General features: G+C 51.4%; 1 protein-coding gene across 2 annotated transcripts; it reads right to left on the reverse strand.

Moving 5' to 3' along the window:
* Positions 1-316: 316 nt before the first annotated feature.
* RETREG2 (reticulophagy regulator family member 2) lies at positions 317-16465 on the reverse strand. 2 transcript variants are annotated; one of them, XR_012836147.1, is made up of 10 exons: positions 16122-16465; positions 13657-13763; positions 7267-7297; positions 6395-6530; positions 4934-5018; positions 4022-4159; positions 3598-3692; positions 2519-2654; positions 983-1773; positions 317-879 (listed from the first exon to the last, which is right to left on the reverse strand). XR_012836147.1 is itself a non-coding variant. In XM_075756905.1 (9 exons), exons 1-9 carry the CDS (start codon positions 16331-16333, stop codon positions 1043-1045), a joined length of 1671 nt encoding a protein of 556 aa, XP_075613020.1. In that variant the 5' UTR covers positions 16334-16465; the 3' UTR covers positions 600-1042. The 2 variants fall into 2 exon arrangements, 1 of the variants encoding a protein (XP_075613020.1); XM_075756905.1 differs by having other exon boundaries at positions 600-1773.
* Positions 16466-16567: the final 102 nt, after the last annotated feature.

Here is a 16567-nt window from a genome sequence, read left to right on the forward strand (position 1 = left end):
GGCAGGCAGGGCCGAGCAGCCGAGCCACCCTGCCCCTGCCCTGCCAGCCGGGGCCTCGGCAAGGGGTGGGCCAGGCGGGACAGCTGCGACTCAGGGACCTTCCCTCCGTCCTTCTCCAGTCCCCTCCCCAGCCCCAAGAGACACGAAACAACGATCCTCTGCTGTGTGACAGAGCTCCTGGCTCTCTTCAAGCTACTTCAAAGTCTTCGGGCGCCATGCTACGGTACCCGACCGAGCAGAGAAGGGGTGCGAGCAGGGTTGGCAGTGTGGACGGCGAGAGTTGCCTGGGAGAGGCCACGGCAAGAAGAAACTTGAGTACTGACCAGGGCCAGGAGGGAATTTCATTGATTGCAAAAAACCCCACAGCCACCCAGTAGCAGAACTCAAATCAGGGAAAAAACAGGTATTGCCTGACACCCTGTTCCAGCAGCAACGTGAAAGACCGTAACAGTTCGCAGAAGGGGTCTCTCTTCTGCACAGCACCCATCTGCTTTTGTCCCCTTACTGCCACCCTCCCCTCCAAAGACCCCCTTCCCTCCCCCGGCCTCCGAGAGCCACATTTGACTGTGCACCCCATCCCTCCCCCCAAACAAAACCAATGAGAGTTAAAATTATTTACACTTTTAGCCATTTAAAAACCCAATAAAATAAGATTGCGTATGTCCTACTGGGGATGTGGGTATTAGCAGCAGCTACAGCTAGCTTGGTACTCTGCGTGCAAAACGAAAGACAAACAGAAGACAGACCAAAATACTGCACCATTACTAGGAAGCGTTTGCCGGGGTTGGTGTTTCGATTGTGGCATAAGGCTTCTAGGAGCCGGCTCCTCCCCAGCCGCAGGGCAGGGGTGTCTCCTGCTCAGCCAGCGAAGGCCAGGCTCTAGAAGGATGGAAAGGATTCGTTATTCCAGACACAGCACATTAACACTGACGCATTTCCATCCCAGTCAACACAAACATCTAAAAACCCACTGCACGTTCACCATGTGAGTTCTTCCTTCTTTCCAGTGACGATGGAGGAAAAGGGGGTGCGTGAAGAAGACCTAAGACATAGATGCTGCTGTCATCACTGCCTCCTCCTCATCTCCTTGCTTTGGCAGCTCAGCAAGTGTGGGAGAGCGGGGAGCTGGAGCGGCAGGAGACTCTTGCGCCTCTTGCTCCTCCCTGAGCCCCAGCTCTACATCCATTTGCTCCAGCTCCCCCTGATCCAGTAGCTCAAAGTCATCTGCTTCCTCCTCATCCTCTGGTGAAGCTGCTGTCTCTGTCTCCACCACTTCGGTCTCTGATAGCTGTGCTTGGAAGCTCAGTTTCTCTTCAGGCTCGGTGGGCAGGAACTCGGAGAGGGAGGGCCCCTCGCTGGCCTCTGAGGACTGCAGCAGGGCAGAGAGGGTGTTCTGCACTGCCGTGGTAATGGCAGTGGTGACGATCTCCTCGCTCAGCGTGTCAATGCAGATGCCCAGGCCCGGGGCAGGGACAGTCTTTGGCTCTGTGTTGCCTCCTGCCGCTTGCCCACTCCCATTGAAGTGCGTATTTACAAAATGGAGAGGAGACGCTAGGCGAAGGATGGAGAGGTCAGAGTCTGCGGCCTCCTTCTCTGCTGAGTCCAGCTCACGGGCAGCGTGGGCAAGCTCAGGACCCAGAGGCACACCAAACGCATCTTCATCGCTCTGTGGTCCCAGGTCTCTGGAATGATATTCTTCCACGGAGGGAAACTCTGCCAGGTCCTTGGAAAATGACTCCTCTGGCTCACTGTGCAGGCTCTGCTGATCCAGGTCTGAAAGGCATCAGCGTTAAGGTGCAGGTCCCCTCACATCGACCCAGGGCGTTGCTACCTCCCACCCACTTCCCCCCAGCTGACACAGCAGGGCTCACTTTTGGGCATCCTCCCAGCTCTGGGAGCACAGCAGGAAGCGGTCTACAGTTATTCCCTTCTCCCAGTGTCACAACTCACGTGCAGCGTCCCTTTTCTCATCCTGTTCTATGTGCTCCATGCTCAGAGCGGACTTCCTTCTCCAGCTCACCCTCTCTGCATCCAGAGCCCTCCATTAAAACCCACAGGGTCACAAAAATTCTGCGTATAGCACGTCACCTGCCTGTTCCTCCCCAGACACTCAAGCGACCACATCTGAGTGGTTACCTTCACATTCCTCACCACTAATCAGTCTTTCTCTGAGCTTCTGACAGGGTGGGGTGTCTGACCTGTTTCACCCAGCATCATCTATGGGTGTGTGATTATACCATGCAATTATTTCTGTGGGACTTTGTGGGTGGCCTTGCTCCCTTGCTGGAGTGACAGGAGAACATTGTCTTGTGGGGCAGTAATCAGAGGCAGATGTCCACTGAGGACCAGCTTATGATCAGCCATGAAGCCAGGGCATGCTGCGCTGCTATTGCTGCTTCCTCCTTTTAATGCTCTTCCCCTTGCAAATAGCTGGGTTCTCTCCCTGCATTTGGAGGGACAGTTGTTCTCAGACAAAACACTCGGGGTCAGGAAGGCAGTGAAATGTCCCATCACGTACCTTCAGAAACGTCCGTCAGCTGTGGGGTGGTAGCCCTTGAGACAGAAAAGCCCCCACTCTCCAGGATGGAAGCCTCCTCATCGGAGAGCTCAGAATCTGTGATTGACAGCGCCAGAGCAGTCTTTTTCACATCCACCTGCACGGGATGAAGGCAGAGGGATAAATTCCTGGGCGTCTGACTACCAGTGCTGCCTACGGGCACCTCTGTACAAACCAGAGCTTCCAGGCAAAAGTCCTGTGCTGGACAGACTCTGCACAGGGATGTACGAAAGCAGGAGGGGACTGGGCAAAGCGCTCCCTGCACTGCCAGAAAGGACAGTCTCAGCTCACTGGCTTTCCTGCAATAATTCACTGCCTGAAGCTTTGCCTGCCCTCAGCGAAGAACGTGAAGGAACCAGCACAAGATGGGTTCAGCCTGTAGGAGTCTCAGAAGGCTTTGATCCTTCTTCCTCTCCTGGGATCACTAAGGAGCAAAACACCCCCTTCCCTTCCCTTCTGCATTCATGCTGGGCCCAATGAAATCTTCCACAAGCAGTTCAAGCATCTGCACTCCTTCGGAAGCTGAAGCTTCCCACCTCACAGCCCAGCTACATGCCCAGAACTCCTGTAAAGGAAGACACTTGGTCCGTTTCTGTGGTGCACATATAGAAAGGTCCCACCCAGTCTGACTGAGAGCAGGGAACTGTGTAAGACACCAGTGCTGCTCCTCTCCCTTTTCCAGTGGTGAGGAGCCTCTGCACATTACACCATGAGAGTTAATTTCTTTAGGAGAGACTCACATTCTCTGAGCACGAAGCGTAAGCATCAAAGCGATTCAACATGCGAGCAGGAGGCTGGAGCATGGCTCCCCCTGTCCTGCTACTACATCAGCAGCCCTGTGGCATTGAATTCTCAATACCTAGATTGCAGACAACGGCCTTCATCAAACTAATACTCTCCTCCGCTTGGGGTTCCGCAAAGTGACTTGTTGCTCTGCTGTTCATTACCAACGCAGCTGTACTCAGACCATCCCTTGGCTCTCAAGCTGCTACAGACCAGAGAGGAGGGACTGGTTCCTGCACAGCTCTTTGTGCTCTTACCACTGGGGAGAAGCCCGACAGCTCTGCCTCACTCTCACTCTCTGTCTCTGCTGTTGGCTCATCACCTGCTGCAGGCTCACTCTTCCCTTGTCGCTCTATGAGAAAGAAAAGAAAGGCTTTACATGAGACTGAAGGAATTTTATGCCTTTATACGTTGCTTTCCCACTACTTCTACTACCCTGTGAAACTGCACAGCTTTCCCAGATGCCCAAGGTTCCCAGAGACGACTGATGCTCTCATTTGCAGGACCATCTGCCCAGCTGCTCTCCCTGTAACCCTCAAGTTTCAGTCTGCTTTCCCCTGCTCTGCTGCAGCCTTTCACCACACAGTGTTGGCAAACCTGCCCTCCCTCACTGTCCCTTTGCTAGGGCTCCAGCCTGGCAGTACAGCACCAGAAAAAGTCAGAGTGAAGTCAGGTCCTTACTCTTCTTCTCATGCTTGTGGTGCAGTGTCTCTGCCTTCATACTGTAGTCCAGTTTCATCAGGACAGGCTCCAAACGCGTGTACATCCTCTGGATCAGCTCATGGTAGACCACCAGAGGCCAGAGCAGAATGCTGAGCACTGCGAACACAGGATGCGGGGATCGTGAGAGACAGACCAAGCACAACCTCGCCCTTTCTGGGGTGCCAGCAAGAAACTCTGCATCAAGGGAAGCGCAGTTGAATGGCATTTGCTTTCCCATCTGACTGCCCAAAATCCTCAGCCATGGCTATTCTTACTCATTTCAAAGCTGCTTGGTTAACCAGGGTTTCCTAACAGATCTCTGTTAGGATACAGATTATGTTAAGATCAAGCATAAGCCCTCCTCTTCAGCCGCTGCATCCCAGCCCCAACATGCAATAGAGGCCCTGAAATGAGGTTATTAAAAGTAAAAATCATCAAAACTTTTATAAAGGTAGCAGGATAGAGCTCATATGTAGATGCACTAGCAGCAGACCACCTGAACAGTCTTCAGAGTTAACAGGGACTCACGATGCGGTGAAAAAGGACTTATTTGCTAAACATGCAGCTGCTTTAACAACTCTCTCGATATGGATTTATGCACTCTAGGAGAGACTGCAGGTTTCTGCTTCTCTGGGACCTCAGCAGCACAGCCCCAATCATGGATAGAAGAGGAAAGCAGTGCTTTAGGGACGGCTCCCTCTCCTGACTTTGCAGTTGTACTGCACACACACACTTAAAGTAAGAGACTTCCCGGAGCACATTGCCTGCATCGATTAATAATCTAGCACAGATCCCCTCAAGAAAACCACAGATATGCTTCTACCAGCGTATCAATAGCACAGTTAGGTCATGTTTCAGCTTAAGTCAGACAAGAGAGCTGCTTATACTCACAAATGATGTAGGAGATCATTATGCCTGGAACATAGTGTCCAACTACAGCCAGAATCAGGCAGCCTGAACAGACACTCATGCAGAACTGAAGGAAGAGAGAGGAACAAACAGAAGTGACAAGAGGCAGAGATACATCTATGCAACCAGTGCAGGAAACCCAGTTAAAGCAAAATGAGGGATGCTCCTAACAAAGTCAGTACACCAGCTTTGCACTGAGTACATTCAGATGCTGACAATCACAACTCAGACAGCTTGGTTGGGTTAAGCTGTAAGCATTAGAGGTTCAAGCGCAGGAAGACCAAGGTAATCCAAGACCCCAATAAAATTAACCAAAACTTTATTGGCCAGTTCTTTATGAAGTAAATTATGTTCCCTGAGGCTAGGATGGGATATTGCAAATTGCCATTTTAGAGTACATCTCCCCTGCAGAGCTCAGCACTTTAAGTGAAGCCTGTACTGTCCCGACAGAGACAGGAAGCTGCTACAGAGTCACCAGATGCTGTGCCACTGCTATGCAATAAACCAGCTGGCAGAAGCATTAGCAGAACCCACACTCCCACCAGACCAGGACCTTCCTCCTCTGGAAAAAGTGGAAGTATAATGGTGCAGTGATTGCACCACTGGGATTGAAGTGTAACGATGCAGGATTCCCGCATTCTCCTGGGGAGGGGGAGAAGTGAGAACAGACACTCTGCAAGCCAGGACATGGGTTCAAATATTGACTAAATCCAGCAGTGAAGAGTTTCATTTGTAATGGAAAGGGTCTACAAAAGCTAGGGCCCCCTAAGGACTTTGCTCCCAATGAATTCACGCTTTATGGGCATCTTGGTCCTGGTCTCCTACTCCCTGTAACTGGGACAGTGTTTAAACAGGAGTAATTGGCAGGGACAGAAACCCACTCCTTTTGGCACACTGGACCCCAGGAAGCCTGATACAATCCTACTGGCTGGTCTGTCCTACTTTTTGTGATGCTGAGGCAACTCCTGTCTACAAACTCTTTCCAAACAACACGTCACAGCCGTCAGAACGTGGTTTATGACAAGTTTACGTGCACTCAGAAACACCGCTGCATTTGAACGTGGCTAGCTACAATCTTGGCTAGCAAAATAGGTAGGACCAGCTTAAAGGGTTGAACAGAGCCTGTGAAAGGGGCAGAAACTGTAGGCTCCCCCTTTTTCTCCCCACTCCCAATCTAAGAGCTTCCTTTGCACACTAAGAAATAAAACTAAGCATAACTGTCTATTCACAGAAGGGGGTAAGTTCAGCTCCAGTTTACAAATACTGGAAGCAAATTACCCATTATTTAGGCTTCCTATGGCACAAAGTCTGAAAGGAATAAACAGCAAATGTTAAACAGGGATAGCAAATGTAAAGATACTGATTTGACATTCTTCCATCTCCTAGGCCACTAGTAACGGAAAGAAAAGCCCCTGCACAGAAGAGCAGATATCTCCAGCTTACCTTGGCAGGATTTTGCCTCTTGTACTGTAGCAGTTCCTGCAGGTACAGCCTGAAGGTGACCCAGCTCTCTGCCAGACAGTGGCACAGCTCAGGGACACTGAGCAGGTGAGGTTGTGCCCCTGAAGTCACCCCCTCACTAGAGACAGACAAGAGCAAGAAGACAATCTTTGAACATGGTCTGTTTTGTTGGGGGGGGTGGGGAAACAGCTGCACTGGGAAGCGGAGATCCCTACCAAAAGCTTGGTAATACCAACTGCATCTTCGACTGAACCATGGAAGATGCTTGACTTGAAGATACTTTTTTCCTTTAATCAGGAAGAGAGCCAAGAGACACCTGAGCCAAGCAGCAGCAGACACCATGCCACAGCATCCCCATGCCACAGGCCCAAGATGCAAAGCGGTTTACTCAAAGCCACGCAGACAGAAGCGCTGGAGGTGGAATTAGTCCCGTGGCCTCCTCTGGCACCAAGTCCATGGTGCTCAGACCTATAACCTCGGCCAAGCACAGGATGCAAGCTATGCCACCACAGACAGCATATATGGCCTGCAAAAGTCAGTCTTGGGGATTTCCTTCTCTCTGCAGGATTCTTAAAATAGTCCAAGACAGATTCAGGGAAGAAACTTGAGAGTTCCTAACACCAGAAGCACTTGAGCTTTATTGCTGCTGAAAGAACATTAGCTTTCCCCAGAGCCTGAAACTGTGGCTCCTGAGCTGATAAGCAGCTCCTAGTGCAGGAGAAACCACTACCAACATTTCACAGCAGGAGCCATGCAGTCTATCAACAACAGCAAAAAGGGCAGGTGAGATCACCACACTAAAGTAAAGCTTGCCCACTCTCCCCTCTGACCAAGGAAAACATCAGTGAGCTTACCTCTCCCCTCCTGGCTCCTCCGATGGCTGTGCTGTAGAGAGAACACAGCAGATTAGTCAGCCAAGTGAAAAATACAACCCGACGTTTTTACCACTTGAACAGAGCAGAGCTGGAGATGTATCCTCCTTAGCTAGGGATGCACCCTGGGGACTTTCTTTGTGCTTTCATGCAAGCAGGAATCACTGGCTTGGAGTCTGAGCTGTGCAGCCTTCAGTGAAGCATGCCTGGAGACTCAGAGCAGCCAGAGCACTGGTCTCAGGGTGTCCCAGCACACCTTGCAACCTGTGTTGCGTGGCATGACACTGTATCCAAGGTGCACCCTGCTGCTAGCACGTGGGCTGTCCGCTGCAGGGATTGTACAGCTTGCCCCGGCGTCCCAGGCATCTGGGTAGTGCCATCCCCAGGGCAGTTGCCTAGCCCTTGTCATTCACAGAGGGCTGCCACAGGGTCCCCGACCTGGGCAAAGCTTCAGTTCCCACCTCGGAGCTCAACATGTCACTAGCAGGTCTGAGCAGCATTTCCCACTGACCAGCCCAGACCACAGTCCCTGGCAGGATGCTGTGTACAAATGCCAGAGATCTCCCTGATGTCTCTATGCCTTCCGATGGAATTAAGTAACAAATAGCAATCTTGCATATAATAACCTAATTTTAGGGCTCTTTTATGTTCCTTGACAGCCCTTTGTGCCAGGTGCAGATATAACTACACTCCTACGGTCTGGCAGTCTGGATACAAGTAAGGGAAAGCTTCTCCCATTCCACTCTGCACCCTATCCAGTGATGATCAAACAGGGACTTACTACATGCAGTACTGAAGGGAGGAGCAGTGTTTCAATGGCAGAGGTCACATATGATTACGCTCTGCCTTTAGATACATAAAGGAAAAAAAAACCCAAATATTTCTATGACAACTGGCACTCATGAGCCTGGCCACCCACGGATTTGGGTGTCCTGGCTAGCTGACTAGTATGTGGGGATGTACAGGGCTCAGCCAAAGCTCTTTCAGCAACATAGTCTTTATAAATCTCCGGTGTTTAACATGCCCTGATCATGCTGCAAAGGCCCCTTCAGGTCTACCCTCCTCTACTCCTCCGCCTAATGTCCTAAAGCTGGTAGGGCCAGGTACATCTTTGACGCTGTCTGGCCAACAGCAAACTTGGTTCAGGCTGTCCAAGAGGTTCTAAAAATCCCTGTCCCCTACACTGCACATCACCATGCAAATAGGACTAAAATAAAGGTAGGGAGTTTACGTTCAAAGTCCAGGCTACTTGTTGGAAACCAGCTTAAAAATGTAACATGAGCAAAAAAGGGGTTTGAATCCTCCCTGGAGTCATCAGCCAGCTGCAAAGCTCAAGAGCGGCAACGACTGTCCCAGGAAAATGCACAGAAGAGGTGAACATCTGTCACTGACAACACCCAGTGAGACTTCAGACTCCAGTTCAAGCCGCAGAAGACAGCAACTGCTTGTAGCAGCCTTGCCACTGTTCTCCCAAGACACAGGACGTTGGGCCAAGTATGTCAGACTCCTCCTACAGCTGCAGGCACTGCACCAGCCGGCTCACAGTGCAGTGGAGCGGGAGGCCATCCGCCCAGGGGAGGAGGCGATTCTTTGAGAGCGTGACCCAGATTTCCAGTAATCGGGCCTGACAAGAGGAGTCAACTGCTCTCAGACTGGGGCTGCCCATCCGCTCCTCTGCCCCACGGCTGTTCGGCACAGCGGCTGGGGCAGCTGGCAAGCATGGCTCACGAAGGAGCTCAGGGTGTGAAGTGAGTATTATGGATGCAGCTCCACCCCCACGGGGTGGTTGTTTCTCTCGCGTAACTGCCACTGCTGTATTTTGTTATTGTGCTCAGGAATCTAAAGCTGCTTAATCGCGGCATGCAGAAATCCAGCTATATCTCAAAGCCTCATCTATTACCTGCACTAAATCACCAAATAAATTACATTTGGCACTGGCCCGTCTGTGATGGCTGGCTACACTGGCCGTACCAGTTACCAAAAGAGGTGCTGGGATGCTTGCCATACTCTGCCAGCAACACAGTGAGCGGGATGGCGCAGGAACCCCACTCCTCTCCGACTGGCTGCAGTAATCCAAGCCATCCAAAATATGCCAGCAGAGGGAGTGAAACAATTCTCAGTTGCTTCTGAAGGTTTCAGAGATACTTTGGGGAGCTGCAGAACATTTCAGCAGGCTGCAGAGTGTTCACGTGATTTCAACTATCTGGAAAACACAAGCTGTCTTTAAAATCAACAGTGTCTTGCTTCCTGTAGTAGTCTGCCTGCTGTCCAGCCCAAAGCCCTGGAGTCTTACACCAGTTGGAAGAACAGCCCAACCACAACAAATCTAGAGCATTTCTGACAGGACACATTCACTTAGGTAAGGCTTAACTCCAACCTGTGCTACACTACCGTCTACATTGGTAAAACTAAGCCAGCAAGCAGGACACCCACAGCTAGCCTCAGATCATCAATAACTGGCTGAAATCTTGCTGTTGGCATTTCACACTGGATTGTGGATTAATACAAACTACTTGACATACACCAGACACTTCTGGGAGATCAGTCAGACGCACAAGAGTTTAGGTTACATGTTGGTAGTGACTAATTATTGCTGATGGATTCCTTGGCTCTTACAGGTTTTCAACGCTTCCCCACGAGGCATTCTTCATCTGTGCGTAAACTTCAGCTAGAAAGCAGGGGCCCTTTTTAAGGAGTACCAGCATTCAACTGCAATGCAGGCTTTGCTAAAGCTCTTCCACACCACACTCTCCTACACTGACCAAAACACAGCTGCCAAACGATGGTACATAAAACATCCCTACTTGATACCCATTTCAGGAGAAAGTGGAGGTCTTTCCTAAGTCCCTAAGCAAATATTTAAGTGGAACCCCATGTAGAGGTGGTTACATATGGAGAAAATGCCCTGTGTGGGAGCTGAAAATAGGCAGTCCCTTCTGACAGACCTTAAAAGGTTGTGCATCTCGCTGCTGTTAGCGCGTCCCTGATCACACTGCATGAGTAACTGCAAACTACATGCTGAGGTTTTAGCATTCCTTCAGAAGTGATGTTATAAACAGTCACGAGACATACAGAACTGCCACAAGCTGAGGTTTGTGCATATACGTGCCTACTCTTGAAGGTGTGGTATTGACCTACTTCCAAAATCTCCAGGAAAGGCTTACAGAAAGCACTGAGGAGCAAGATGTGCTGCGTTTGGCTGGGATAGAGTTAATTTTCTTCATAGTAGCTAGTATGGGGCTGTGTTTTGGATTTGTGCTGAAAACAGTGTTGATAATACAGAGATGTTTTAGTTATTGTTGAGCAGTGCTTACACAGAGCCAAGGCCTTTTCTGCTCCTCACCCCACCCTGCCAGCGAGTAGGCCGGGGGTACACAAGAAGTTGGGAGGGGACACAGCCAGGACAGCTGACCCCAACTGACCAAAGGGATATCTCATACCATATGACGTCACACCAAGCGTATAAAGCTAAGGAAGAGGGGGATGTTCAGAGTGATGGCATCTGTCTTCCCAAGTAACCGTCATGCATGATGGAGCCCTGCTTTCCTGGAGATGGCTGAACACCTGCCTGCCAATGGGAAGTGGTGAAGGAATTCCTTGTCTTGCTTTGCTTGTGTGCGTGGCTTTTGCTTTACCTATTAAACCGTCTTTATCTCAGCCCACCAGTTTTCTCACTTTTACTCTTCTGATTCTCTCCCCCATGCCACTGGGGGTGGTAAGCGAGTGGCTGTGTGGTGCTCAGCTGCTGGCTGGAGTTAAACCACAACAAAAAGCCACAAAGCTGCAGCTCTGCTTCAGTGGGAAGCGAGAGCCACACAAGGATGCCTAAGTATTCAGCAATGCCACTTCAACAAGAGGCCTCTCAGGAACACAGAGGACCGCTCCTTCCTTGCAGAGGCTGAGGAAACATGGTCCAGTGGACCACGTTGAAATCGGGGCTGTGACCTAACCAGGCAAATCAGAAAGGTGTCCCTGTTCTTTGCTGTCAGCAGCAGAAAAGCAGCAAGGAGTGAAATACAGGGAAGAACACCACCAAGGAGTGGCTCAGTAGGATGTACGCTGACTTCCTGCAGAGCTGATAACACAGGATTAGCCTAACCCCTGGTGTGTTGGTTTTGGGTTTTTTTTTTATTCATCACTCTTCTGCATCATATAAATTGATTTCAGTTTGGATTTCCTATTTCTCCTGTGGTAACAGAACTTTTGCAGGCCTGGTACTTGCTGGAGCAACTCTATTCCCACCTGCGTCAATGACACCATTCTGTATTGGACACCAGGCTTTTGCATTTCTGAATGTGTTTCAAGTTAGATGTTTTGGGTTGGCTTTAAACTATTCCCTTAAAAAAACAAGGCAAATAAGCAGGAAATTAAATTGGCCAATCCGGTTTGGCTGCCAGTTACCTGAACCACACAAAGCAAACAGCTTCAAGACTATAGCTGAAACATATCTAATCTTATCACGACTTCTGTGAAAGCACTCTTTAAGTCAGTACCCTTTTAGGTCAAATAAAGGGCACCTTAGAAACACACATATAGAGGGGCTTTCATTCAGCAACCCTCCCTAGAGTAGGGGGGCAGGGATGGAGGGCCCCGAGCTGCCTTTGAACAGCAGCAGTTGATGCAGTAGGCAGGTCTGGGTCCACTCAGTTAATAAACTCCAATGAAGGAGGCACTCAAAGCAGACAATCTACGCCCATCATCGTTATGAGGCTATTTCTCTTGTTGCTTTTGTGTCTAATGTCAGCAAAGACCCTTCAATAAGTGGGAAAGATAAGCCAAGTGACCAGACTCACCAATTAGATGGAGACCAGATGCTGTTCAGTACAGGTACAACAGACTAACCATCCCTGCTCTCAGACCTCATCATCCACTCTGCTACCGGCCGCAAGAAGTGGCTCTCATCTGCTCTACTTCTTTCAGGGTGTAAGCCCACGCTGCACTTAACTAAAACCAATTGTATTGCATTTGCGTGGCAAGGTTTTGGTAGTGGGGGGCTACTGAGGTGGCTTTTGTGAAAAGCTGCTAGAAGCTTCCCCTATATCCGACAGAGCCAATGCCAGCCGGCTCGAAGACAGACCTGCCACTGGCCAAGGCTGAGCCCATCAGCAATAGTGGTAGTGCCTATGGGATAATGTATTTAAGAAGGAAAAAAACAACCAAGAGCAACTGCAGCCAGAGAGAGGAGTGAGAAGATGTGAAGAACAACCAAGGTCAGTGAAGGAGGAGGGGAGGAGGTGCTCCAGGCACTGGAGCAGAGATTTCCCTGCAGCCCATGGAGAAGACCATGGTGGAGCAGATATCCACCTGCAGCCCATGGAGGACCCCATGCCAGAGCAGGTGGATGCCCAAAGGAGGCTGTGACCCCGTTTGAAGCCCACGCTGGAGCAGGGTTCTGGCAGGACCCATGGAGAGAGAAGCCCACACTGGAACAGGTTTGCTTGCAGGAGTTGTGACCCCGTGGGGTACCCACACTGCAGCAGCCTGTTCCTGAAGGACTGCACCCCGTGGAAGGGACCCATGCTGCAGCAGAGGAAGAGTGTGAGGAGTCCTACCTCTGGTGAGGAAGGAGTGGCAGAGACAATGTGTGATGAACTGACTGCAACTGCCATTCCCTGTCCCCCTGCGTCACTTGGGGGGGAAGGTTAGTAAAGTGTGAGTAAAATCAAGCCTGGGAAGAAGGGAGAGGTGGGGGGAAGGTGTTTTAAGATTTGGGTTTATTTCTCATTATCCTACTCTGATTTGATAGGTAATAAATTATACTAATTTCCCCAAGTGGAGTCTGTTTTGCCCATGACAGTAATTGGTGAGCGATCTCTCCCTGTCCTTATCTTGACTCACAAGCCTTTCCTTATATTTTCTCTCCCTTGTCCAGCTGAGGAGGGGAGTGATAGAGCAGCTTTAGTGGGCACCTGGTGTCCAGCCAGGGTCAACCCACTACACCAATACACTTCAAACCGTCCTGTGTCATCTCCCCTCTTTCCTTCCCCCAGCTCAGCTGGTCATAAATGCTCAGACCTGGAATGATCTTTTCACCACAACATTTACAGGAGAGAAAGCACACAGCAGAAACAATGCATCATCATCCCTGTCATCAGCTTCCCTGACAAGCTAGCTGGGCTCCCTTAGTCACTCTCAAAATGAGCTACTCCCAGAAGTTCCCAGCACTAGGAGCAATTCTTCCCATGCCCAGAGTATTAGGATACTCTGACACAAATAGGCAAGAGGCAGCACCAGTACCAAAGCCTGCAGTTACCGTAGGAACAGGGCTTACATGACCTATGAGAGAGCCAGGAAAGGACTGGCTGTGGTCATAGCCCAATAGCCGGTAACACTAGAACTGTGTCACTAGCTACAGTGCTACTCATCACATACCTGAGAAATCAAACAGGAACCTGGGCTTCCACCTCTCCAGCAAGAGGATGCCAAGAAGGGACATGCTGAGGATAAAGAGGGGTCTCAGGGAGGTGGAGGAAAACAACCTAGAAATCAAACGAGAAATTGTTAGGCAGGAAAATGGCAGCAAGTTACTGCTCTTGATGAGCAAACAGATATGGCTCAGTGTACGGCAGAACAGAAACATCCGACCGCTACCGGCCTCTGCAGCAAGCACTGTACTCTGCAGACACCCACCACAGCACCTTCTCACATGGTGCCTTTGCCCACCACCAGACAGCTGACTACCTGCCATCTCCCAGTGCTCTCCTCCCCTGCTCCTGAGCTCCTCCTTTGGTTGTAAAACAAGGCTAATGCTCCCTTGTACAAGTCCCTCCAAATCCTCAAGATGGAGGCTCTGAATAATGTAAATACAGACTGCTGTAGCAGAAGACTGGTTGAGAATCAGCTTGTTTGCTTAAAACTTACATCCTATTTGTCATCACAAGGTCCAGCATTACCCGCAGGGAGCACTAAAGCACACCCTGCACCTGCTTCTAGATGCTCGTTCTTTTATCACAGACCTCTCCCCATTTCACCAGAGCCTAGCACTTAAATGGTTTAGTTGCTCACTTGACTCTATCGTAAAACCTTTCATGTCCCTCATCAACACGTTGGCTTGAGCCAACTGCCAGCTCACACAATACTACTCTCACACAGTCATGCAATCCCACCATCAAAGAGTTTATCTCCCCACTCCATATGGATTCAACAGCAAAGGTCCCAGGGTGGTGCTTGCGCCAGCAGTGGCTGTCTGCATTTCTCCTTTCCTCCAAGCAAGAGCACCAGCACTTCCCTCCAGCTCAGAGGAGCTGTTTTTATGTCACTCCAGAAACAAATGCTAGGGAAACGCATTCACCATGAACGCTCCTTTCTAGAACGGAAGAGCCGCTTCACAATTTTACAGTGCTCCTCTTCAGCATGTATTTGCCAATAACTAATCACAAATGCACCAGACAACGATCCGAGTCAGAGAGCATCCTGCCACGCAGCACAGGGAAGGGCTGTGCTACCCACCAAGCCTCAGTCAGAGGCAGAGGACTTGGAACTGAGATCTGCCTCACTGGGCAGCAGAGAGCGAAAACCACACACTTTCCATGGGCTTACAGGACCTATAATGACCTAAACAACATTTTTATCCCTTCTCATGGGACAACAATTCTGTAGCTTAACATGTCAGCTCTGGAAGAATTTCCTCCTATTCTGCCTCATTTATGGATTGCAATTGAAGGATGCTGGCTGAATCCTCCATGGGACCGTAAATAATTCCTCCCCCTCCATATCTTAATCTCTCTCTCCTGTCCCACATTCTGGGCACTCTTTGTACTTCTCGACCTTTTTACGCACAGTCCCTTAGCCATCGTTGTCTACCACCCCTGACATCTCATGGCACGCCTCTCCTCCTCCTACTAACTTCAAAGCTCTGCTTTCAGACCTTTCCAGCTGGTAGAGGAGTCCAAAACCATTTATGTACCCAGTTACCACATAAACCTCTGATAATTGAAGGAGCAGAACGTAAGCGGCCTCTTCACAGTGACTTCAAAGGCTGTTAAGTCACATACTTTCCCCTTCTCTGACTTCAGAGTCTGTTCCTTCCTATTTCATCTACAACCAACATTTAACTCTTTCCCTGGCCAGTTTTGCGCTTTTCTGCTGGGAAAGCTGCTGGCGGAGAGTGGCTTTTTTGCCAGTAAAACTGACTCACTGTTTATACAAACAAACAGGATGTTTTTCATTCCCATCCACAGCTGGGCTCTGCCACTCACACTCCCGGCTCCTCGTGCTGCCGCCCTGCCCGAGAGGCGGAAGAGAAGAAGGGAAGGCAGGGGGAATATGTTCATGCCCAAACTGAGCGGCCTCGGCCGTCGCATGAAAAATCAGCACCCTCCGTAAAAAAAATTAATGAGTAGAAGGGCTTAAATAAAACGCCACCCAGCAGCCTGCCACTGCAGGAGGCCACGGGGCTTACTGACCGCGATTAAGGGGTGAAGCGAACCGATAAAGCTCAGCTGCAAAAATTAACCAGAAACGTGCCTGGGCGAGCCTCCAGCTGGGCTCAGCTGCGTTTTATTATCGCGGGGCAAATCCTGCCCGAGCTCTTGGCACTTTCTCCCCTCAGGGAGGGGCCTGTTTATGCTTGTCGGAGGAAAACAGCACGGTTACTCCTGGCTAAGCACATCCCGCGGCGCCACCGGGTCCAGCTGCCATCAGCTTCGCTACAGAAATACAGACCGTAGGCACCCGAGGGCATCGCCATCGGCCACAAGGCCGCTGCCACCGCCAGGGGCTGGACGAGCAGCACCCCGACGGCCGCCCGGTTGCTGACAGAGCCGCCCGCCCGGCCCCGGCGGGGCAGGCCCCGCTGCCGGCCCGGCCCCCCGCGGCCTACCCCCGCCCCAGCTCACCAGAGGGCCCCGCCGAGCGCGGCGGCGGTAACCAGGCTGTGCAACGGCCTCTCCCACACCAACAGCCGCTGCGCCGCCGCCAGCGCCGCCTCCCAGCCCCGCAGCCGCTGCCGCAGCGCCGCCGCCAACCGCGCCGCCGCCGCCGCTGCCGCCTCCTCCTCTTCCTCCTCGGCCGCCGCCGCCGCTGCCTCCTCGGCCCGGCCGCTCGCCATGGCTGCGGGAGGGGGGACGGGAGGGAAGGACCGCTGTCACTGCCGGCGGGGAGGGGCGGCAGACGCTGCACCGGCCCGGGCGGGCGGCACCGCCTGACGGGGACCGGCGGCCGCTGGCGCCGCGCGCATGCGCAGCCCACCCCGCAGCGGGGAGGAACCGGCCGCACATGCGTCCTGGGGGGCGGGAGCGGTGGGGCGAGCTGCGCAGGCGCGCTTCAGGCCACGCCCCCTGCG

Source organism: Balearica regulorum, chromosome 6 (genome assembly GCF_011004875.1).
Source record: "Balearica regulorum gibbericeps isolate bBalReg1 chromosome 6, bBalReg1.pri, whole genome shotgun sequence".
NCBI lineage: Eukaryota > Metazoa > Chordata > Aves > Gruiformes > Gruidae > Balearica > Balearica regulorum.

Excerpts from the sequence above, each read along its gene's own strand:
- RETREG2 (XM_075756905.1), bottom strand. The coding sequence starts at position 16,333 with ATGGCGAGCGGCCGGGCCGAGGAGGCAGCGGCGGCGGCGGCCGAGGAG. Across the intron at positions 3,693-4,021 it reads CCACAAGCATGAGAAGAAGA|AGCGACAAGGGAAGAGTGAG; the intron begins GTAAGGACCTGA and ends TCTTTCTCATAG. Across the intron at positions 2,655-3,597 it reads TGTCGGGCTTCTCCCCAGTG|GTGGATGTGAAAAAGACTGC; the intron begins GTAAGAGCACAA and ends CATCCCGTGCAG.